This window comes from Ipomoea nil, unplaced genomic scaffold, assembly GCF_001879475.1.
Source record: "Ipomoea nil cultivar Tokyo-kokei standard unplaced genomic scaffold, Asagao_1.1 scaffold3198, whole genome shotgun sequence".
NCBI classification, from domain to species: domain Eukaryota; kingdom Viridiplantae; phylum Streptophyta; class Magnoliopsida; order Solanales; family Convolvulaceae; genus Ipomoea; species Ipomoea nil.
Window position 1 is genome coordinate 21,435 of NW_017619626.1, and position 24,349 is coordinate 45,783.

General features: G+C 34.0%; 2 protein-coding genes and 1 non-coding gene across 7 annotated transcripts; 1 reads left to right on the top strand and 2 right to left on the bottom strand.

The window, feature by feature from the left end:
• The first annotated feature begins 5,061 nt into the window (after positions 1-5,061).
• On the top strand, positions 5,062-7,823 carry LOC109168384 (tubby-like F-box protein 5). Its single transcript, XM_019317395.1, has 5 exons — positions 5,062-5,350; positions 5,932-6,307; positions 6,413-6,500; positions 6,757-6,886; positions 7,040-7,823. The coding sequence occupies exons 2-5, from the start codon at positions 5,960-5,962 to the stop codon at positions 7,713-7,715; spliced, it is 1,242 nt and encodes a 413-aa protein (XP_019172940.1). The 5' UTR covers positions 5,062-5,350; positions 5,932-5,959; the 3' UTR covers positions 7,716-7,823.
• Positions 7,824-13,235: 5,412 nt separating this feature from the next.
• On the bottom strand, positions 13,236-15,674 carry LOC109168381 (transcription factor BEE 2-like). 5 transcript variants are annotated; one of them, XM_019317392.1, is made up of 7 exons: positions 14,954-15,670; positions 14,654-14,866; positions 14,406-14,540; positions 14,231-14,302; positions 13,965-14,116; positions 13,868-13,928; positions 13,236-13,619 (listed from the first exon to the last, which is right to left on the bottom strand). In XM_019317392.1, exons 1-7 carry the CDS (start codon positions 15,356-15,358, stop codon positions 13,563-13,565), a joined length of 1,095 nt encoding a protein of 364 aa, XP_019172937.1. In that variant the 5' UTR covers positions 15,359-15,670; the 3' UTR covers positions 13,236-13,562. The 5 variants fall into 5 exon arrangements, with proteins under 5 accessions (XP_019172937.1, XP_019172935.1, XP_019172934.1 ...); XM_019317390.1 differs by having other exon boundaries at positions 13,236-13,622; positions 14,954-15,668; XM_019317389.1 differs by having other exon boundaries at positions 13,236-13,622; positions 13,868-14,116; positions 14,654-14,857; positions 14,954-15,674.
• Positions 15,675-19,007: 3,333 nt separating this feature from the next.
• Positions 19,008-19,081, bottom strand: TRNAN-GUU. Its single transcript has one exon. It is a non-coding gene; the product is annotated as a tRNA-Asn (tRNA).
• Positions 19,082-24,349: the final 5,268 nt, after the last annotated feature.

The following is a 24,349-nucleotide window of genomic DNA, read 5'->3' on the forward strand; positions in this document are numbered from 1 at the left end:
TCTGTCCATAAAATGGCAAAATTTTTTATAGAAGACCAAAATTGTCCGTGCCACGATAAGTCTATGACAAAAAATGTCTTTTACTATATATATATATATATATATATATATATATATATATATATATATATATATATATATATATATATATATATATATATATATATATATATATATATATATATATATATATATATGGTTGCATTCACATGCAAACACCTTTAAAATACAAACATATGGACATATACCGTGCGCACACCTAAATACGGGTATGCACAAATCCGTGGACGACAGTGCACACATCCAATGTAGTATGCATGTGTGAATCCACAATATTTGGGCCGGTGTGCACACGTACATAAACGACAGTGCACACAGGCAGGCAGCACACAAAATCATAAAAACTAATCACAATCTTAAATAACTAAAATCCAACGATCCAGAAATGCCCACACGTTTATATTTTAAGCCCTGTTTTTACATGAATGTAATTTTCTTTCTCTCTCTCTCTCTATATATATATATATATATATATGTATATATATAATCAAACGAGAACATGATTCTCCTGTAAAAAGTGAAGACTGATCTTAGTCATCCATTAGGGTTCATAAATTGTTTATGGTTTTAGTAAAAAAACACGAAGTCAATTTTATAATTATTGAAAATTTTTAAGAAAAATTTAAGAAAAATATTGTGACATTTTAGTAAATTTTTTTTAACTTTGAAGTGCATAATTTTTACATTATTACAAAGAGAAAATTTCAATTTTGGTCAACTGACTATTGGGGTTGTGTTAATTGCAACACTTGACTTTTAAAAATGTTTATTTAGTACCTTGACTATGCAATTTCTATCAATTTTGGTCACGCCGGCCAAATTGCCGGTCAAATCTCACCGGAAAATTTTAATAGGTCAATTTATGAGGGTATTTTAGTAATTTTACTCCTCTTTTATCTTCTCCGATGAGCTTCTCCATTTCCGGCGATGTTCTTCTCCGGCCAGTCAATGGCGATTTTGGGGAGTTCTTGTTATTTCTCGTACATCTCTAAGAAATCAAGAGTTCAAAGACATGCCTGAGTTTATGCATTCTTAAACACTCTTGGATATGAATGTACTGCTATATTCTGAGATTACTACTATATTTCTCGTACATCGCCATTGTCTGTAAAGCTTGCTTCTTCTCTTGAAAACTGTGCAGACACAAATTCCTGAAGAAGCTACACGTTTGCATATTAACACGCGGGCTTGAACACGACTCGTCTTTGGGTTCCAAGCTTCTCAATAGCTACGCCAAGTTCGACCTTTTAGCTGAATCCAAATGGATATTTCACAGAATTAGCGACCGCGATTTTTCTATTTGGAATCCGACTTTTGTTGGGTATTTTAGAGCGTTTCACTACGATGAAGTCCTCGGGTTGTATGCAGAATTGAAGAGAAGGAGCATCGGAATCTATGGCGCAGCCGTGACATTTACAGTGAAGAGCTGCGGCATGTTGGGCGACTTGAAATTCCCCCCGCTGAAGAACATCGCCGGAAATGGCGAAGAACGTCGCCGGAAATGGAGAAGCTCATCGGAGAAGAAAAAAGAGGAGTAAAATTACTAAAATACCCTCATAAATTGACCTATTAAAATTTTTCGGTGAGATTTGGCCGGTGTGACCAAAATTGATAGAAATTGCATAGTCAAGGTACTAAATAAACATTTTTGAAAGTCAAGTGTTGCAATTAACACAACCCCAATAGTTAGTGGACCAAAATTGAAATTTTCTCTTATTACAAATGTACAAATTCTCTACTACATGTGCATAAATTTCGTACTAAAAGTGCATAATATTTACACATGCACAAAAATGCACTCATTTTTAGAGCCTTTAATATGGACGCATAAGGTTATATTACGCGTGCACATAACTATTCTCATTTTTAGAGCTAACCGTATAAAATATATCTTCCCGTATATTACATATTTACATGTGTCCCAATCCAACCGTATAAAATACATATATCAATTTGTTATCAGAGTCGATCTAATCTTGGAACTCACACATAAAATAATTTCATACTCAAAAAGATATTTTATTACGGAGTATTAATTTAGTCCATTAATTAAAACAAAACATAACCATTTTTACAAATTACGAAATCTCCTCTCGAGTTTTCACACAATATTTAAAACATCTATCCATATATCCATATATCCATATATCCATCCACCCATCAATCCATCTTATCAATGGCTGGTAATTGATATGGAGATGACACATGCACATCCTTCATGCTAGCAACCTTCTGATTGTTCCTATGTAGACGATGATGAGAGCAAAGGCCTACCTCGTTGACGTCTTCTTCTTTTATTATTATTATTATTATTATTATTATTATTATTTAATTCTTTAATTTCTGTCGTCTTAACCATAGATACATCTTTTCTTTCTTGTAACCCGGGATCTGGTTGAGTGAGAGTGACTCATGACTCATCCATTCTTAACTAAAAGTTAAATGTTTGATCTTTGGCTACACCCAAAAGAGATGCATACAATTCAACGAAAGGAGTAGTCACTGTGTCTGGCGATGAAAATCCGGGGTATACCAAAAAAAAAATAAAAAATCTTCACATATAAGTATGCTATTTGCACCCCGATTGTCAACTTCATCTTCCTTCCATATTCTTTTGTGTCTTATTAAACATTATTCTTTGTGTGAATAACATCAAAGTCTTAATATATTTCAGTCAAAATTGTAGCAAGTCAAAAATAGATGCCCTTCTCGAGTAACCAATGCTCTAACAATTTTGACTGGACCAACATCCTACAAAGTTTGAAACTTATGAAAGTTTTTAAAGTTTTATTATATTGCACTTTTTTTTAGTGACAAAAAAAAAAAAAAAATCGATGTCACTATTTGAATGTTTGCACTGGGTAAACCTTATTCATTTGTAATAGCACGTAAATCATATAAGAAAAGTAAATTATATTAAAAAGACTCCATGTGACGAGCTCGATCAAAAGGTTTATTGCACTTTTAATGCTTAAAATAGGAAAGAATGATGAAATTAATTTATTAACTACCCATGCTAGAGAACCATAACTATTATTTCTTATTATCCGCCCCTGATGTGTCATCTTTTTATTTGATTTTTAGATTCTTTATTAAATCACGGGTGAATTAACCAATTCACCCGTAATAAAAAGAATAAATAATTTTTGTTTTAATTATAACAATCCGTTTGGTTGACTACAAATTCTTTGAAGTTTTAATTCCTTCAAACATGAATTTTCTTGGTTGGTAGTATGAAAAAATGTTCCTTTGAGTTTTTTTTTTTTTTTTTTTTTTTTTTTTTTTTTTGGAAATAGGAAATTAATTCATAACTTCAGAAAGAATACAATCAACGAGGAACTGGGGAGGATAATCAAACCACTCCCCGCAACCAGACAAAGAAACGACTTCCCTAGCAATAAGGTGGGCAGCACGATTCGCTGATCGCTTAACAAAGTAAAAGTCGACATCATGTATATAGTAGATGCCACTTCTTTAAAACATCGTACACAATAAAACCAAAAGCAAAATTAAAAGAGTCGGAAAGTAACAAAATGTTCCTTTTGGAGAATTGAAATTCTATTGACTGTTTAGTATTTTAAATTTTCATCACTTAAAAATTAACATAATGAAACAATATTATTTTCTCACACTTTTATTAAGTATAAATATTTGAGTATTTATACTAATTATAGATAGTAATTTTTTTTATATCAACCAAAAAATAAATCTAAAATATGCATTAATTCATTTCCATGAAATCAAAAAAATATATATTCTTCATAACTTTTGTTGTTGTTGTTGTTGTTGTTTTGTTTGCGATATCTTTAATGCTAATTATTATGAGTAAGTCACTCTTGTAATTAAAAGGATTACTGCTTTAACCATTCTTACATATCTTAGGTTGAAAAGTGCAATTAACCCACAAATTTGCCCAACATTGTTATGACAAATATTTTTTTGAAAATTTACACCGCATTTGGTTGGGATGAAAAAATTAGAGAGGAAAATAATTATAATTTGATGTGAAAAGAATAAGATAGAAATTCAAATTACATTATTTGATTGGAAGAAATAAAATTATTAAGAATGAAAAGGGAAGAAGTGATATAAATAATAAAATGTCCTTATGTAATACGGAGTAATAAAAATAATACTCACTGTCATATTTTATCTGGCATACTTACTATTCATTGGTCAAATCAACTCTTTCTTCTTTGTATATTTTTTTTAGTATTTTTTACTTATTTTTAAATTTGATTTTTTTTTTTGTGTTTAATAGTACTTTTTAGTATAGTTTATAAATATATAAATGTTGTATACTAATACTAAACTTAATATTATGAAAAATTGGATTAAAAATAACTTTACTCAAGTATTGTTAACCAAACGCAACACATAAAATGGAACGGAGGAAGTAACTACTAAGGGTAAAAAAAAGTGTTTTTCTTATCATTTTTTTCCACGCTTCATTGAATTGAAATTCATAACTCATAAAGGAGGTATGAATTCTAATTTACAGAATTACAATTCCTTAAATCAAACAATGTAATTTGTCAAAGAATTACATTGTTGTTGAAGGGAAAAATAGAATAGAGAGAAAAAGGGGAATCTCATCTGTCACTCTATACAACAAGTATGAAATATATATACATACAAAGTAATTAACAGAAGCAATAATAAGAGATAATTATATAACGTTACAAACGTTATAATACTATATAATAATGTCCATAATAAGCATAATGTTTATAAGAATTGTAAAAAAAGAATTGTAATTACATTGGGAGAAGAATTGTAATTAGAGTGTATCAAACATCTACGGAAAGGATTGTATGTATGGAGATTGGGATAGGTCGAAATCAATGGTTTTATGATAAGCCACGTCATGGGTCAATTTTGGGTATTTGATTTAAATAAATAAAAAAGGAAATGAGCTTAAAAATCTTACTCGTATTTAGTTTTAGTGGAAGTGGATTAAAGACCACACAGGTGTGAACATACTAGTTTTTTTTGCTAGAGAGAGAAAGAGAGAGAGAGAGAGGAGCTGTCTTGTCCTTTTGGTCTGAGATCCCTTCTTTCCTTTTCACCGGACGGCGGCGGAAGAGAAGGCGGTTGGTTTTAGTGGTGGCAGCAGCAGCTGTGGCTCCGGCGATGTGAAATCCGAACGGAACATAATAACAATGCGTAGCCGATTCACTGTTCCGCCAGAGAACACGGTCTGCATTGGCCGTGCTTCTCCGATCTAACCGTTTTCTTCCGCGATCTCTTGCGTTTTCTGATCGATCTCTTCGTTATTTTCTTTCCGAGGTCCACCGTCTTTACCTCACTCTTGTCCCGATGAATTTCGCATTTTTTTTTTTTATTTTTTATGTTTTTGTTTTCAGTATTTATATTTCCAGCTGCGAAGTTTGTTCTTTTTCTGTTTTCATCTCTTCTTTAATCTTTAATTAATACGAACTGGTTTCTTCTAATGTCATGTCAAGCTAGGGTTAGCTCGGTTTGGTTTCTAGGTTATTTTTCTTTCCGTTTATCGCATTGTCCTGCGAGGTCTAGGCTTTCGAATAGATCGATTTTGCAAATGTGAACAGTTTCAATGGGATAATTCCTGATTACGTGAAACAGCGTTGCTTTGATTTAGCTAAAAGATCAGTTTTCTATTTTAATGTGTTCTAGTTCTAGTTAAAAATGAGTAGAAAGTTTGAAACTTTTCTATCAGATATTCAGATCTAACTCTGAAAAGCCCCGAAAACATGTGGTTAACGGGACAAAGATGAGTTAAAGTTTCGTTTTTGAGAAAGAGCAGTCTGATTTCCTGAAGTGTAACGGAAATTAATAAGATTGGTTTCAACTTCTGATTTATTTTTCATTTTGAATCACATGATTAAAGGAAAAGGCTTGATTGATATGATCAGACAACATGTCGTTCAAGAGCATTGTGCGCGAGCTGAAGGAGATGAAAGATGGGATAGGGAGCATATCCAGGAGAGGGTCAGAAGGGAGGCATTGGCGAAGCAGGACACGGTCACATATAGCGCCCGATGTGGCGCCTTCTGATCCAATTGAGCAAGGCCAGTGGGCAAATTTACCCCCAGAATTGCTTCTGGATATAGTTCGGAGGGTTGAAGAGAGTGAGACATCATGGCCTGCTCGGACTGTGCTCGTCTCCTGTGCTTCTGTTTGCAAGTCATGGAGAGAAATCACTAAGGAGATTGTCAAGACTCCCGAGGAATGTGGGAAGCTTACACATCCTATTTCGCTTAAACAGGTAGCTGCCTGCTTGCTTAACTGTTATGCTGTTTTGTCATCTGACTGTTAAAGACACAAAATGAAACTGATAGGAATACATGTTCTTCTCTATATCTTGCAACAGCCCGGACCCCGTGAATCTCCTATCCAATGCTTTATCAAAAGAGATAGAGCTACTTCGATTTATCGCCTCTACTTTGGTTTGACTCCATGTAAGTTATTATGTTCTAGATTGAAATGTTTCCTTAGCTTCTATAATTTCCTACTTTTGAATCTTATCAAATGAATACTGTCTGTGAGGATTGTATGTGATGAAAATATGCACCTGTCTACCTGAAAGTATGTATCTTATGCTGAAATTCTATCTATATATGTAAGTCATGATATTAGTAATATGGAGAGCTCTGCAAGGAGGATTCTGGTAAAGTTCCTGTAAGGTATACTGCTAACCTTCTTACCACTTGACAGCTGAGGATGCGAGTGATAAATTATTGCTGGCAGCCAAGAAGATCAGACGGGCAACAAGCACGGACTTTGTCATATCATTGGTTGCAGATGAATTTTCACGAGCCAGCAACACTTATCTTGGGAAGCTGAGGCAAGTTTTCTTATATTTCTGTCTGCCCATCAAGAACTCTCTGCTTACCCCTCCACCCCACAGGCCACAGAACAATCTTTCTATGATAGAAAAAAAGTAAAAAGCTTTTGTATTTTGGTTGTTCTATAACTGATATTGGAGCAATTTGAGCAGGTCTAACTTTCTTGGTACCAAGTTCACCATATATGATAGCCAACCCACCACACATGATTCAGTGGTTCAGCACACTCAGCTTAGTCGAAGATTCCATTCTAAACAAGTGTCTCCTAGAGGAGTATCTGCTTGTAACTACAGCATTGCCACTATTTCCTACGAGCTCAATGTCCTTCGCACCAGAGGGCCTAGGAGAATGCAATGTGTTATGCACTCTATCCCCGTCACCTCTATTCAGGAGGGAGGCACAGCTCCTACACCAACATCATTCTCGCAGTTTCTCGATGACAGGCCTTCTCACACACCAGTCTCGAAAGCTAAGGATCCAAACATGGATTCCAGCTCCCCTGGACATTCAGGTTCTCTCGTGCCAGAACCACCTTCTCAAGAGCCCCTTATGCTTAAAAACAAGGCCCCTCGATGGCACGAACAGTTACAATGCTGGTGCTTAAATTTTAAAGGCCGTGTCACGGTGGCATCTGTCAAGAATTTTCAGCTCGTGGCCGCTGTGGATCCTTCTCACAACATACCCGCTGCAGAACAGGAGAAGGTAATCCTGCAATTCGGAAAGATTGGAAAAGATATCTTCACCATGGATTATCGCTACCCGCTCTCCGCTTTCCATGCTTTTGCAATCTGCTTGAGCAGCTTTGACACAAAACCAGCCTGTGAATGATTTTCAGGTGGTTTGTAAATGATGAACATCTCTTGCTTTTTGTTGCTTCAGAATCTTGAATTATGCTTACTATCTATGAAGTATATCCATTGGCCATAAATTATTACTACTTCTTTAGCTGCTAACTCTCTGCTATGAACATTTTCAATCCAACTATAATGTGTTGTGAGTAATTTACATGCAGAAAATGGATTATGAATAAAGTCCCTTTCTTGAAAATAGTACATAATATCTAAAAAATAATTTTAATTATTTTATGGATCGCCATCAATTTTCTGCAAGTAGCAATCAAGCTGCGCTGGTTCTCCTCCCCTATCATGTTTTTTTCTATTCATTTTTTTCTTTAGCTTCAGCCATGAACAACTAAGCTATTTTTCTCTTTTTCTCTGCCTCACGTTTCTATCCTTCTCTGCCTTTCCTTTTCATTCTTTCTTCTCTCGCTTTCATCAAATTAGGGTTGATACTTGATAGTTTTGTATATTAAACAGGATTTATTTTTAAGTTAAATAGAGATAATTATATTATAAATTATAAATTACGAGTATTACTTCTTGGGGCAATTACTAGCAAGTTGTACGCTCGGCAAGCTGGCATCAAATCATTTTTTTTTTTAATAATCAGGGGCGTTTTAGGGAAATTTAATTTCTCCCACAACGCTAACTGCAAACGCTGCATTTTGTTTGCAAAAGTAGCGGTTTGGAGCAACCGCTGTTCTAAACCGTTGCTTTACCAATCATGTTTTGCGGATCTGTCATTTATCAAACATAGCCAATATCCAAAGCAAAACAAGACGATAGCCGAACAAGTAGCTGAATCATATACGTCCAAAAAAAAGTCGAATGGCTAGAATGACATCAGAATTAGTTATGTTCAGTATATTATGTGACGATACATGCCAGAAGGCATTGTAGTAGGCACGAGCACAGAGGACAAGCGTAATTGCCTTATTTGTAACCATTTTGCACATTATAAGAAGTAGCTAGTATAAGTATTATCTTTGTAATTGAGCTAATTTCAGCAATGGTCCTCCGACTATATTGATTTTTCAAAATTAGTCATCGACTTTTAATTTGGACACTTTACGACCCTTGACTTTCAATTTCTTTCCAATTGAAGTCCTTTCGTCAAATTACGGTAAATTGGACTTTAAATGAAAGGGTAAAGTAGTCATTTCATCTGCTTAATGTATAATTATTCGTATTTCTCCCTTGTATGCGCGACTTCGGACTTTAAATGAAAGGGTTTGACCCGTTTCCTTTTACCTCAACCCGTAGATCGGGACCGAACCGCTTGACCCCGACCCGACTATAAGCGGGAACACGGACCAGGGGTATATATCCTACCAAGAAGCCCTCTCAGTCTGTGCCCTAACGACGAGTTAACAAGGAAGGGTTCGGGCTGGAAAAACTGGTTACGCGGTCCGTGACATGCGCCGGTTGCCTCGTTAAAAATCTTAGGGTAATAAAAAACCCAGTGGGAAAAAATTTCAGCCAAGGAAATACCACGTGGTCGTGGGTTCGATCCCCACAGACGGCGCCAAAATGATGGTAATAATTCTCGGTTGTACTCGTAGAATGTATGTACCGTATGTATGAAGAACATAGTAGACAATAGAATGTAGCTCAAGTCTTCTTTTATTGATATTCTTGTAGTTTTGTAGAGAGAGCACTTTGAAGTGAGAGAGAGTGGAGAGGGAAGGAGTCCCCTCAGTTGGAGGGCTAGAAGCCTTTTTATAGGGGCAAGGAGGTGGCGGGTTTGACCCGTTTCCTTTTACCTCAACCCGTAGACCGGGACCGAACCGCTTGACCCCGACCCGACTATAAGCGGGAAAACGGACCCGGGGTATATATCCTATCAAGAACCCCCCCCCCCCCCAAAGTCCGTGCCCTAACAACGAGTTAACGAGAAAGGGTTCGGGCTGGAAAAACAGGTTACGCGGTTCGTGACATGCGCCGATTACCTAGTTAAAAACCTTAGGCTAATAAAAAACTCAGTGGGAAAAAATTTCAGCCAAGGAAATACCACGTGGTCGTGGGTTTGATCCCCATAGACGGTGCCAAAATGATGGTACTAATTCTCGGTTGTACTCGTAGAATGTATGTACCGTATGTATGAAGAACATAGTAGACAATAGAATGTAGCTCAAGTCTTCTTTTATTGATATTCTTGTAGTTTTGTAGAGAGAAGGTAGAGCACTTTGAAGTGAGAGAGAGTGGAGAGGGAAGGAGTCCCCTCAGTTGGAGGGCTAGAAGCCCTTTTATAGGGGCAAGGAGGTGGCGGGTTTGACCCGTTTCATTTTACCTCAACCCGTAGATCAGGTACCGAACTGCTTGACCCCGACCCGACTATAAGCGGGAACACGGACTCGGGGTATATATCCTACCATGCCTAATGTATAATTCTTCGTATTTCTCCCTTGTATGCGCGTCTTCGGACATCAGATTCACTTAATTGCTTAATCCCTAAATCCACTCGAAGAACAAAATTCCATTAGGGATTAAACAATTAAGTGAATCTGATGTCCGAAGTCGCATATACAAGGAAGAAATACGAAGAATTATACATTAGGGAGATGAAATGACTACTTTACCCTTTCATTTAATGTCCACTTTACTGTAATCTGACGAAAGGACTCCAATTGGAAAGAAATTGAAAATCAAGGGACGTAAATTGTCCAAATTAAAAACTGGAGACTAATTTTAAAAAATCAATATAGTCAGAGGATCATTGCTGGAGTTAACTCTTTGTAATTTAACAAAGTCTCTCTCAGCTTTGATAGCTCCAAGCTATTCAAAGCATTCTTCATTATTACTGTTCGATTGATTATATTTGATGGCAAGTTTAAATGACATCTATAGTTTGATGTTAAAGCCATAGGGTTTGTATTTACACTAACATTATTTTTAATGTTTCATTTCATAATAATATTATAATTTAGTTGAAGACAAGGCACTTAATATATGAATTGGAATAGGTTTTTAAAGGTCTATAAATTACATATTTAGAGCTAATTTTCTTTAACTTGAATGAAGATACAGAAGATAATAAGATTTGTAGAAAAGAAATCTAAATTAAAATACATGCTGCTTTTTTTTTTTTTTTTTTTGAAGATATATTTGTAATAAATTACAAACTAATAGTAGTTATATCATATTTTCTTGTTAAAATTACCACTTATTAATTTCTTTTGATATATAGAGAAAAAAAGATCCAAAACAAATAAATTACAAAAATCTTAGACTAGATGGCCTACAAAATTTGTATTTTGTAGCTAGAAGATTCCTAAGTTCCTCTAGGGGTTGTTAAATGTTAATAATGTTTATACACTTTGAGAATGAGGATTGTGTTTTACCCTCAATCAATCTGTACACTTATTTACTTTTCTATGAACTTGTTTAAAATTGTCTCATAATTTGACCTTTTAAAAATAAAAAATAAAAAATTTTATACACTTTTTTTTTTTTATAAAAAAATTGTATTTAATAATTGCATAGATCCCCATATATAATTAATTTGGTAAGTGTCAACAATTTATGGGTATCAAAGAGTGAATTCCATTTTTGGTCCTACTGTTATAGGGGCATTTCCAATTTCAGTCCACTTTAATTTTTTTTTGCCACTTTACAACCACTGTTATTGAATGTGTTCCACTTTTAGTCCACCGTTAATATTTCCGTCAAGAGGCCGTATAATCAAAGGGTATTTTGGTCTTTTTATATTTGTCTCTTCTCTTTTAATCCAGGCGCTTTGTCCTCCTCTTCCGATATTCGAAGATGGCTCTTCAAACAACGAGAATGGGAAGCTAAAGCTACATTGTTTCGTTCGTTCCAACATAGGCCGACGAGGTTTCTTAGGTTTTAGGTTCAATGTTCTCATTTCTTTAGTCAAACATAGCCTTGTATGAGAAGAAATGTCAAAATATCCCTAGATTACACGGCCTCTTGATGGAAATACTAACGGTGGGACTAAAAGTGGCTAAAAGTGGAACACATTCAATAATAGTGGTTATAAAGTGGCAAAAAAATTAAGGTGGATTAAAATTGGAAATGCCCATATAACAGTAAGACCAAAAATGAAATTCACTCAAAGAAAAATAACAACTTTTCATTGTTTTAAATGACTGATAATGTACAAATTACTATGTAGTGTGATGACATCTGTTACTATTCCAAATAGATGGTCACATGATCAAACAACACCGTGAGTGTTTAAAAAAAAAAAAGACGGATAATGCCATATTAAGGGATGAGCCATTTAATATAAAATTAAAAGAGAAAAATAACATTGGGATACTAGGAAAAACATAACCAGTTCAACTACGGCAAATTATTTTGTGAACAAGGTAGACTTGGGTCCAAAAATACACAATTTACATACCGAATGTTCGTAATTCAAATTGCGTACATTCAGTATGTAAATTATGTATTTTGAACCCAAATCCACTTAGTAAACCCGGGTCCATGGGTATAACTGTTGTTCAACCACTATTTAGGATGTACACAACATAAATCCCGTTTTTATTTAATATAATAATCCACAATCACACAAGAACTTGCAATTAATTTTCACTTGAGAAACGTCCCTCTCAATCTTGTTGGGATAAAAATAAAAACAACAAAAAAAGTTTTCTACCTCAAATTTCCCTCTCACTAACAAACCAATGCACAAAAGAGAGGCCCACCAATGTAGTGCAACTTGGTGGGCCTAAAGCACCCGGCCCACAGTGTTGAAGCTGATGGATTGAGCTGTCATCCAACCCTACCTCACTGGAATTCTACCAGCAGCGGGAGCACCCTGGTCCCGCCGCCCGCCCCTTCCTACTTCCGCCTCTATCCTTAATCTTTAAGCCTTTCGGGGTGGGTCCTTAATCCAAGTTGGGAAGCTATGGTGAGACCTCTCCCAATCTGACTGATTATTCGGGTCGATTTTTAAATTTTTGTGACCCTATTTTTATAAATAAATGAGGTCCTATCAAAAGTATAATCACAATCCTTAATAATGAATAGTGAATGATACAAATTTCAAGTTATTTCTGTAAATTTAGGATTTGAGACATTATCGGTGCCTCGATAGAGAAATATAATGATCAAAATTGAAGACCTGTGTTGTTTTTCATATTGGGTAAACCATAATCAAGTTGGGGAAGCAATATTATATTCCATGAAATTTGAATTGGGATAGCAGGAATAGAATGCAACAGAAATAATGTGCAGTGAAGGAGGTTGGGGCATGGTGTTGATCAACATTTTGTATGGTTGTCATGTGCAATAAAAGGTTAGTAGTCAATTCAAAAGAAACAATGGTATTTTAGGTGGATTGCCCCATTGGAATAATTAATGCAATGTGGTCTGTACTCCATAGAAAGCAGACCAAACAAGCAATCCATTCACACAAAAAAATGCAAATTGGACCACTTAACCATTGCCATCTTGCATTGTCACTTATCCTTTTTCGCCTCCAACCATACATCCAGATGATAATTTCATATACATAATTACTTGCGTCCTTTACGGTGTAAAATTGTGTATTGATACCAAGAAAATACATACATATATAACCAAATTATAGTTTATTACATACTGCATCAGTGACATTTTGCAACATATATGGGCTATACATGCATACAAATTCATCTGCTCAATCGGTCAAAACTCGAAGCTAGGCAGAAAAGAATTTTAATGAGAAACAAAAAAAAAAAAGAAAAAGATGATATAGTGTTGTTAATCGATAATCTTCAAGAACGCTGTACTCTATCTCAAGATTATTCTGCACTTTCAACCTCGGATAAATAGGGTAAATGAAGAAGATGATGATGATGAGTGCCACCTTCAATTCATGGTTTCCTAATCAGTGAAAGCTGCCATTAAAAGGGGTTTGCCAGCACTCACTTTCCCAACCTTGCAGCTGCTGCAATTAATGCCAGACGATCTGTTAGAGTATGTTTGAGCATATAACCATTAATGTGCAATTCAACTATCAGCTTAGCTTAGGTTTTTAGTTGAGATGAAGTACATGCTTCAATTTGGTATCAGAGCCCGTTAATTTACCAAACATGCACTTTTTCTACATCCCTTATAACTAATTGCCAAACACCCTTAACATAGTAAAAAGATATTTGTACAGTAGGCCGGCCGGAGAGTGCCGGAACTTACCGGAAAATATGAGGAATCGAGGTAGGCCTCCGGGATGGATTCAGATGGATTATTTTCTTTTCTTTGGTGGTGGGGCAACATTATCTGTACGTCTGATCTAACCATATCAGTTTCCATGCTGGCGGCGCCGCCGCGGCTGGTGGCTGTAGCAAACTGTTGCAACGGATTGTAGTGGAGGAATGCTGCATTAACTGCTTCTAACGGCATAGCCGCCGCCGCCGCCGGAAAGCTGCCCATGTACGCCGGTAGCTTCAATGATTAAAATTAAGCGCCGCCATGGAAAAAGTCAGTATCAGACAGTCAAATTAAAAACCCAATCTTGAAAATCAAACAAGATCGTAATCAGTATATATATATATATACCTCTTTTGGAAATAAGTTATCCATGTTGAATTCCAGCCTGGGGTTCAAGGCCGCTAGTTTCATAGACAAGAACTGCAGTTCACAATAATACACAAACATTAATTAAGGGTCTAGTAATTCCAGAAATGTACGTGTTGCCAGTACTAGGTAATTAACATATACGATGATTAATTACCTCGACTTGTTTCTGAAGAGATTGAACGTAGTTAATGATTTCGTCTAGCATTCCTGCTTTTCCGACCACTTTGTTACACCCCGGAACTAAATCCTGTAGGCACTTCATTTTCTTGCTAATTTTCTCCCTTCTTGCCTGCAACATTATTGCCAACGTAATTGTTATAACTTTATTTGGTTATATTTTCAGGGATTTTATGAATTGAATTGTAAGTTTTATGGTTAAGTTTAGTGGTTTGCAGTACTCACTCTCTCTGCTAAGCTATGGCTGTCGGTGGCTTGGCCACGGCGAGCTCTGACGTGAATGTAATCAGATTTTTGAACGTCTTCGCCGGAGCCGCCGGAGGATTTCTTGTTCTCTTTGGAAGCAGAGCTTCCGGAAGTCTCCCGTTCGCATTTCACGGTGATTTCTGATTGAACGTCGGTGGTTTCTCCTTCCCATTTCTTATCTTCCAAGCAATGCTGTCAAAAAGAAGAGAGAAGAATCTTTACGTTTGCTTGATTAATTATTTTGAATTCCGGCGGGGTTTGAAGTTGAAGGGCCCAAACCTCTGCTTTCCTCTTTCTCGTCGACGTCGCGGTTCCGTTAGCTCTGCCGCCGCCGGGGGTGGCGTTTTGGTCGTTTGCTTTTGACGACGTCGGTACCGCCGCCGCCGTTATAGATGAACTGGAACGCGACAATTTCCCGGTTTCTCTCCCATGCACGTCCACGACGGCGTTCGGGGAGTTTTCCTCGGCGTGCCAGAGCGACGCCAAGTTAGTCAAATTACCGTCTAGCAACGCCGGAAAGGGATTCTCCGGGGCCGGAGCCCCGGCGCCGGCGAGGTGATTGTCATGAATAATGGGCTGGTAAAGACGCTGGAAAATGGCCCTCTGCCTTTCCAGTACGCTCAAATCGGCGGCGGAGTAGGAAACATTATTATTCTCAGGCGAAGACTGCGCGCAGCGAAGCATTGTCACAGTTCCGGTAGGTAGTCGCTGACGTAATTCTCAGGCGAAGGAAAAGCAAACCAGTCAAGTCTCGACTCTGATCCGTTGTTCTGATGAGAGGAAAAGAAAGAAAGCAATGAGTTTTATAGGAGAGGGGAAATGGGAATGCAATGAAGAATGTGTTGATTGGAAGGAAGGGAAAAACCGGTGGGGACAGGCGGTGTGGACCACTTCGCTCTCCTTCCCACTACTCCACCGCTACAGACTCCATGTGAGAATGTCTGGTTCGACGGTACGGTGAACGGGAAAACAAGAACGGGGGTCTTTAAGGATACCAAATATGCATGCCAACAATAGTCAAAACCATTCCTTTTTTTAGATGTGCCAACAAAAACGGGATTCAACAATACCAATTGTTTACATAGGGACATATTTTTTTAAAAAAATAGCTCCAGAAACTAGCTTAATTGGTTTGATCTATCACCCTAATATTGTTTGTACATAAAGTGTACATGCAAAAGGTAAATACCTAATAGAGAGACCATTCAAGATTTACCTCCTCCAATTACTCTGATAGATATTTTAGGTATTGTTTGTACAAATTTAGTTCACTGGTTCGGCAAACAATGTTTAGGACAAAAGTCCAATGTTCGAAACTCAGAACAATGTGGAGGTTATGCCCAACCCGCCATAGTGTGGGGGGCTTTTAACCTTTTGGGGCAAAAAATTTTGATAATTTACAGAGCGTTTGGTTGGGAGTAAGGAATTATGGTGGAAAGGACTTGCAATTCGGTGGGAAAAGAATAAGGTGTGAATAAATTAGGAATTCAAATTACATTGTTTGGGAGGGATGAATAGAATTATTGGGTAGGGAATAAAAGAAGTGATATAAAGACTAAAATATTCTTGTGTAATAATAATAGTAGTAATAATTAAGGGTACTTTTGTCATTTCATTCCTTTTTCCTTTTTCCTTTTTCCACAACCACCGAATTGCAATTCATAGGGGGTGTCCATGAATTGCAATTCAGCAAAAAGAGGGAATTGCAATTCTCTCCAACCAAACAGCATAATTGTGACTTTCACTGAATTGCAATTCAACTTCAGCCAAATTACGCCCAACCAAACAGGCCATTAGAGTTAATCTAACAAGTTGAAAACTTTTTAAAAAAAATTTAAGAATACTTTTATTTTTAAAGATTTAAAATTAGAAAACCTGAAAATGGACACAGAGAGAATGGAGATGCTAAAGGAGTTGAAGAGTTTCTTCCTAAATAAGAGTAGTTTTAACTTTTAAGTCTTCATTTATTTAGGAAAAAACTCTGAATGGGAGGGGCATGCCAAATAATGAGTAATTTTACTTGTATCATCATTTTACATTCTCATTTTCTACCATTTATGATGTGACATGCTTTGATTGTTTAATATAATAGGGGTCATAATTTTTATCAATTTTTTTTTTTTCATTTCATACTCTCATTTTCGACACCTTATGGTAGCAAGCTTTTTATTTATTTATTATTATTATTATTATTATTATTATTATTATTATTATTATTTTAGTATTATGACTCTATTACAATGTAGTATCCCTCGAGAGCCACAAAAGAGCCAAAAAAAAATATTGTTGTCATATAATGGAGTGTTTGATAAATAACTTATCAACTAACTTCTGAGTTATTTGAGGAATTTTAGTTGTCTGATCAATCAAACAAATTACATAAATGTTTGGTAAAGAGTTTTTCTTCTCCCAAAAGGTTGAATTCTCAACCCTAAGGGCCCTCCACACCCCGGCCCGACAGAGCATTTGGGAGGGTGTAAATCACGGTGACTTAATAATTCAGCGAACATGGCCAAATGCCGGTGCGCACAAGGAATCTGCCCACTTTAGACATAATTCCCACACTATCGCCGCGGTAAACAGTTTTTTGAATTAACTAATTGATGTCAATAAGTTGGGTCAAAGTACCCTATGAAATCCCTGTACTATAGTATTTTGTTCAATTTAGTCCTTGTACCTTTATTCTATTCAATTTATTCCCTCTACTTTAAAAAGTGGTGAAACTAATGACAATTATCCAAATCTTATTAGAAACATGGTAGTAATTATTTAGTTTGGACATACTAATTTAATATATTAGTGGTAAAAATAATTAATTTTAAATATTTATAAAGTAATATATGAGTAGGAATATAAATATCGTCCGCGTCACGTAACCTAAGTTAACGGTAATATTGAAACCGTTAACTATTATCCTTAATTGCACCATTTTTTAAAGTACATGGACTAAATTAAATAAAATAAAAGTATAATGACTAAATTAAACAAAACCTATAAGTACAGAGACTTCGTAGATACTTTGACCCAATAAGTTGCAAATAAAATTCTATTTGGAGCATATTTTAGTATCAATTGATACTCAAATTTACATTTTCAATATTGAATTAATTTTATTTAATAAAAAAATAATACAAAGTAATAAATAACAACAGTGAAATTAAAAACAACAACAACAATAATTATTATTATAAAAATAAACTTATTTTAAAATTTATACATAAAACTAAAAATAATTTAAAGACAATTCAATAAATATAATAATATAATTATATCATTTAAAGTCATTTTACATGTTATTTATTGATTTATCAAATATTTTTCTACAAACCGCTAATAATACTAGCTGTCAAAATAATTAACACAATCGGTTATCAGTTATCAACTATAAGCTAATTATCAAACACCTCCAATATGTTTATACAAAATAAAATGGGGCTATTGAAAAGTATATTATTACAAATAATCATTTTATAAAATGTGGTACTGGTCAAAAAAAAAAAAAAAAAAGAAGAAAGAGTCGAGTCGAGTCGAGCAACTTTGAAAGGCCCTCAATTACTATTTTACTCAAAGGGACATATGTGAGGGATGTAAATAGTATGATATGATTCAACAATGCTGAGGTAACTCTCACTACCTCAAAATAATTAGATACGAGCGAAGTACCATGTAAGGAATGCACATTCAAAATGAATTGAGTGAGATTGATTTAAATTAGACCAAGTCATATTTAAAATATTAATATAGCTTCGATTTAAGTTATCACATTTTAAATTCAATTAAATTTTGATTAATTTAAGGTAAAATCGAAATATATAAATTCACACTAATTTGCCTCAAGACAATTAGGTATGAGAGAAGTACCGTATGTAAGGAGTGTGCATCAAAATAAATCGAGTTGAGTGAATTTAATTTAAATTAACCCAACTGAAATTAAAATTTAAAATATTAATTTAGCTTCGGTTTAAGTTGTTACAAAATTTAAAATATTAATTTAGCTTCAGTTTAAGTTGTTACAAAATTTAAAAATTCAGCTAGGTTTTAATTTTTTTTTTTTTGAATGTTACTAGCTCTATTACATTGTAGTATCTGTTCATATACTTTCTCAACCTACTGAAACACAAAGAGCTAATAACGCCTCCATTAAGGCTTGAACTCACAACCTTCATAATGGAAGTCCAATCCGGGTATCATTGGACCACATAAATATATAAATTCACACTAATTTTGATTAATGTTATGATTTATTCGTGTTCTTATACGGTTCAAAAGAATCAGATATATTTCGCTAGGAGGAGGGCGTGTTCTTGTACGGTTCAAAAAAATCAAAATATTTCGCTAGAAGGAGGGCTTGAACCTCCGACCTTGTGGTTAACAGCCACACGCTCTAACCAACTGAGCTATTACAGCTATATGTTTAACTTTTACAGAATACATATTTTATAAATAAACAAAAACGAATAGACACGACAAAATAAGTACGGAAAATTGTATTTATGTCTTCACAAATATGTCAATTATCAATGTCACCCTTGAATTATTTGTGGTGTAAATATAATCCCTCAATTTTCAAAATGTGACGTATATTGTCTTCCCCTAATGGAAAGAAGAAGAAATATTGTTGTTGGTAGAAGGAGAACAAACGAAGAAAAAAATAACATTGATAATTGATATATTTGTAAGGAAGATCAGTTACAAATTTTCGTATTAAATATTGCTATCTAACTTCGGACTAATTGAATGATGTTTGGATAAAAAGAATTGACAACTTATAGGCATCACATTCTGAGGCCCCACCCCTGCTCTCATCCTTTTCTTATCCCCTTTCACAATGTTTTTCTCCATTTTTTCTTCACAGCCAAGTTTTCTATTACTTTTCAATTTCCTCAACTTAAAAAGGTGAATGAATATTTTAGAATATCAATCTTTGTTAGAAGTAATTTTGAATGGATTATCATAAGTTTTTCATATAAGAATATACTCATTACGTCTCATTTTATATGTCTGATTTGATTAACAAGGAGTTTGACTGAAGCTATTTACAATTTAATTGTTTTGTAATATTTTATTATAGAAGTGGCGGTTTTCTCCCTGATAATATTAAATGGACATTTCTACCCTTAAAACAAATTTATTTATTTCTCTTCTTCACCAAATTATTGCTTATACGTAGGGATGATTACGGTTCGGTTCGAACTGAACCAAACACTATAGCAATCAAATTAAAAAATTTCGGTTATGATTCATAACATAACCCAATATTTGGGTTTCCGTTTATTAAAATCGTGAACTGAAAAAAATGGATCCTGAACCGTGAACCGGAGGTTCAAATCGGAACAACTACTAGCAATAGCTTAAATTAGAATTAGGGAAAATGGCACTTTTTACCCCTGAGTTATATACTTATAGCACTTTCCTCCCCTCAATTATTTAGGTAAGCACATTAGCCTCCTAAATTATTCTAAAAGTGGTGCTTTTTCCCCCCTTATATATTAAATTGACATTTATACCCTTAAAGTAAACATTTTATTTATTTTACTACTCCAACAAATTATTGCGTATACGTAGGGATGACCACGGTTCGATTCGAATTGAATCGGATACTAAAGCAATCGAATTAATAGTTTACGGTTATAATTCAGATCTAGAACCCAATATTTAAATGTCAATTTATTAAAATTATGTATCAAAAAATTGAATCTTGAACCGTGAACCGGCGGTTCTGGATCTGATTCGCGGTTTTGAACCATCTTTATTTTAAAATTTTATTTTTTATTTTAAAATAGTCTAAATTCAACAATAAATGTATTTTATTTTTTTTCGGAACATGAACCGTCCGTTCCGGTTCACGATTTTAATAAACTCTAAATATCGAATTTCGATTCTAAATTGTAATTGGAATATTTCGGTTTGGTTGCTATAGTGTTTGTTTAGTTTGAACCAAATTATGGTCATAATTTGTTGGAGAAAAAAATAAATTAAATATTTAGTTTAAGGGTAAATATGTCCATTTAACATTTCAGGGGGAAAAACAGCCACTTCTATAACTTAGGGGGAAAAAAATGCTATAAGTATATAACTCAGGGGGAAAAAGTGCCATTTTCCCTTAGAATTATAATATTTGCAAATAGTGTATGTTTTTTTTCCGCATTTATATTGGCTCTCACATATAAGTATATATAATCGCGATTTGAGTTTTATTTTGAACCATCGGTTCACGATTTTGGATCCAATTTGAACAGTTGGTTCAAACTTTCTTTTAAAATTTTATTTTTTTATTTTTAAAATATTCTAAATTTAACACTTAATGTATTTTATTTTGGAGAAGAAAAATAAATGAAATATTTATTTTAAGGGTAAATATGTCCATTTAATATATCAGGGGAAAAAACTGCCACTTAAATAATTTAGGGAGAAAAAGTACTATAAGTATATAACAAAGGGGGGAAAAGTGCCATTTTCCCTAAAATTTATATATTTAAAATTTATGTTAAAACTACTATTAAACACCACAAAAAATTAAATTTAAAATTCTAAGAAAATAATTAAAGAAAGAAGAGTTGATTGACCAATGAATAGTAAATGAAACATGTAGAATGTAGTAGAGGAAGTATTTAATTTTCATTCATTTAAAACACTTGTAATTAACTTATTATTATTAAATATATTTAGTCATTTTTGTATTAACTTTAAATTTTAAATTAATTGTAATATAGTTTATACTTGTTTTTTTTTTTTTTTTTTTGTTTTTTGTTTTTTTGTTTTTTGGAGGGGTCGTGTGTGATATTGTTTCTTGTGAGATGAATCTCAAATATGTAATATTTTTTTTTTAAAATAAAAAATATATATTCTGTAATATTTTTTTTATAGGTTAACAAGTATTACATCTTCACTAGTACTTTTCAATGAACAAACTAAATACTCCGTAATATTTTTGAGTAAAAAAATGTAATATTTATTAACTCATAAGTCATAATAAATAGAATAATACTACACATAATTTTACTCCATTTTTTACTCCATACTTACATGACATGTTCTTATTCATCCAAAAAAAAAAAAAAAAAAAGTGAGCCTCAATTTTTATTACTTCCTTTCTCTAATATAAAAAAATCACCGACATGCTTTGAGAATTTCTCTTTAGATTTCATATATCATTTTCCTTTAAAATATTACATTTTTGTTAAAAAAAAAAAATTGTACATTTGATATTTATCTTATCCGAGAGTCAAAGACGACGATCCCCACACAAAAGTTAGTGTTCCCATTATTAGTATTACACAAGTGGCAAATGGATACCAAGTTAAAAGACATCATTTATTAGATTGAGACACAAGACCAACAAAATGTTAACATTACATACATAAATTATAAATATAATCCAAATAATCATATAACTAATTGAAGTAGATGTACAAGAAACGCACATACATATATGGGTCATCAACACTATTCAATTCTCCCAACAGCATGGCTTGCTATCAATGTCAAGAAAATGCACTCTCCATATCCTCCCAATACTATATAGAAATTGATAGGTCCATAAATCTCACATGCCATGTTTGTGTGTTAGGAGAGGAGAATATTCTCACAAAGTACAATTTCACTAATGAAAAGAAAAATCTATATACGTTGGCACCCACTTAACATTAATTATACTCACGTTATGCGTGATATCAAATGTATTATATGATACTTTTTATTTTAATTTGTGATGTAAAATATTTTTATTCAGATATTACTGTTTATAATGCATGATAAACATATGAATATTATATTATATCCGAGTATGTAGGCACTATAGACTTTGGATTGAATATAATAAATAATAGGAAGTGACACCCAAATTCTATGCACCAAATAAGGTGTAATATATGGGGTATGATATGGCTTTATTGAATGAACATTATATCCCAAACAGTAGAGATTTTGGATAAGGGAGAAGCAACAAAAAAGGCCTCCTTATCAGTATGATCTTAGAGAGTATATACATATATACACATCATTATTGCATTCATATACAACTTGGTAATATTTCTTAACTTAATTGTTTGCATTAATAAAATACAAGGAAAGTCTACCATATCGATGAATATTAATTTTTTTTTTTATATCATGCCATGAGGTGTTCTAAGCTGGCCCTAATCGTAGGACGCTGACCAGATTGATTTTTCTATATGAGAGGAGGTTTAAACTCCCGACCTCTCTTAAAAGATGAGAGTGCACGACCAGTCACGCCAACCAACTGATTATTAATATTAAAATCTTTAGTTACTAATTATATCGAATATTATACTACTACACCCAGAAATGAGAAATCATTCTAACAAAAAGGAGTAAACATTTACAAATACATTGTATTTGAACCTCACAACTCACAATCAAATTTGTTTGTAAAGACATTCAAACTCCTAACATTAGATCTACCATAACACTCAAAATCCCATTTTTAATTTTCATTTCCTCTATTGTAAGGTGCATGAGAGAGCTAGCTAGGAACATTGAATTGAACAGTTCCTTTGTGTTAAAGATATGAAATATGGTGAAGCTAAGCCATTAAGCTAAGGAAGATGATGATTTGAGGGGAGAGAGACAAGATCACATGATGATTAGTTAAAATGGAGAATATTGAGGGTAAGCTTTAGGGGCCAAGTGCCCACACATGCATTTAGCTAAAAAGAGAACTAATAATAATAAAAATAATTGAGAATTGAATTGAAGAAGAGAGAGATGAGACATTGACTAATAAATGGCCAATATTATTATATTTCAAGTGTTGAGAGTAGTGTGGGTTGGCTATATGGATGTCCATCACCTTCAGATGGGGTTGTCCCCTTGTGTTTCCTTCTTCAAGCCTCTCTCATCTCTTTCTCACCTAACGCTCACACCCATCTATTTTACACTAATTTTTTTCCCAATATTATATTCCACAAACATCTCCTAACTGCAACCACCAACATCCTGTTTTCTTCAACTAATGGTTGGAAACATCATGACAATCTTGATCATAAACCAAGGTTTTTTACTCAGATATAACATTATATTGTCACTGTGACCTGCTCTGATACCAAATGTCAAATCAAGCGCTTACCATTACGTTAAAAGTTATAATTAGTATGTAGTAAATGAACAATTTTATTTCTTTATACTTGTGTAGCAGTTATTAGTGCTACGTTTTGACAGCAGAATGCTGGACTCAACTCTCCAAGTTGTTGCCAAACAAACATATATAATATACATTTTTTTGCACTTTGATAACTTTTTGGATGAATATATGCATGGTAAACCAGATATTGAAGCAGCAGAAGTCAACCTGATGTAGTAGCTTGCTGGAATCAGTTACCCAGAATGGCAAATCCTCATCCTATCTGATCTATCAGGTTTCATAGGCCAGTGTTTATCATCTTTTCAATCATTTCCAATCTAATAGAATAATAAAGAATAAAGAAATATAATGGATGGATTCTTTTATTATTTTAACATATTATTTATATACTAAAGAGCTAGATAGCATATATACATATTCATTCTGAAATTGCATGAAGGGGGGAATGAATCTAAGAACAGGTAGGACCGAGCTGCACGTCAGTCGCAGAAATGAATGCCAGTTCATATACATATACTACAGTGTTCCCACAAACTAGTTTACAAAGCAAGACTCATTTAAGGCTCTGCCTC

What these genes read in the sequence shown, in the direction of transcription:
- LOC109168384 (XM_019317395.1), top strand. Translation starts at nt 5,960, where the DNA reads ATGTCGTTCAAGAGCATTGTGCGCGAGCTGAAGGAGATGAAAGATGGG. An exon ending in CTACTTTGGTTTGACTCCAT is followed by an intron (nt 6,501 to 6,756) that starts GTAAGTTATTAT and finishes ACCACTTGACAG; the next exon opens with CTGAGGATGCGAGTGATAAA. An exon ending in ACTTATCTTGGGAAGCTGAG is followed by an intron (nt 6,887 to 7,039) that starts GCAAGTTTTCTT and finishes CAATTTGAGCAG; the next exon opens with GTCTAACTTTCTTGGTACCA.
- LOC109168381 (XM_019317387.1), bottom strand. Translation starts at nt 15,358, where the DNA reads ATGCTTCGCTGCGCGCAGTCTTCGCCTGAGAATAATAATGTTTCCTAC. An exon ending in ATAACTTATTTCCAAAAGAG is followed by an intron (nt 14,117 to 14,230) that starts GTATATATATAT and finishes TAATCATTGAAG; the next exon opens with CTACCGGCGTACATGGGCAG. An exon ending in TCGATTCCTCATATTTTCCG is followed by an intron (nt 13,623 to 13,867) that starts GTAAGTTCCGGC and finishes CATTAATTGCAG; the next exon opens with CAGCTGCAAGGTTGGGAAAG.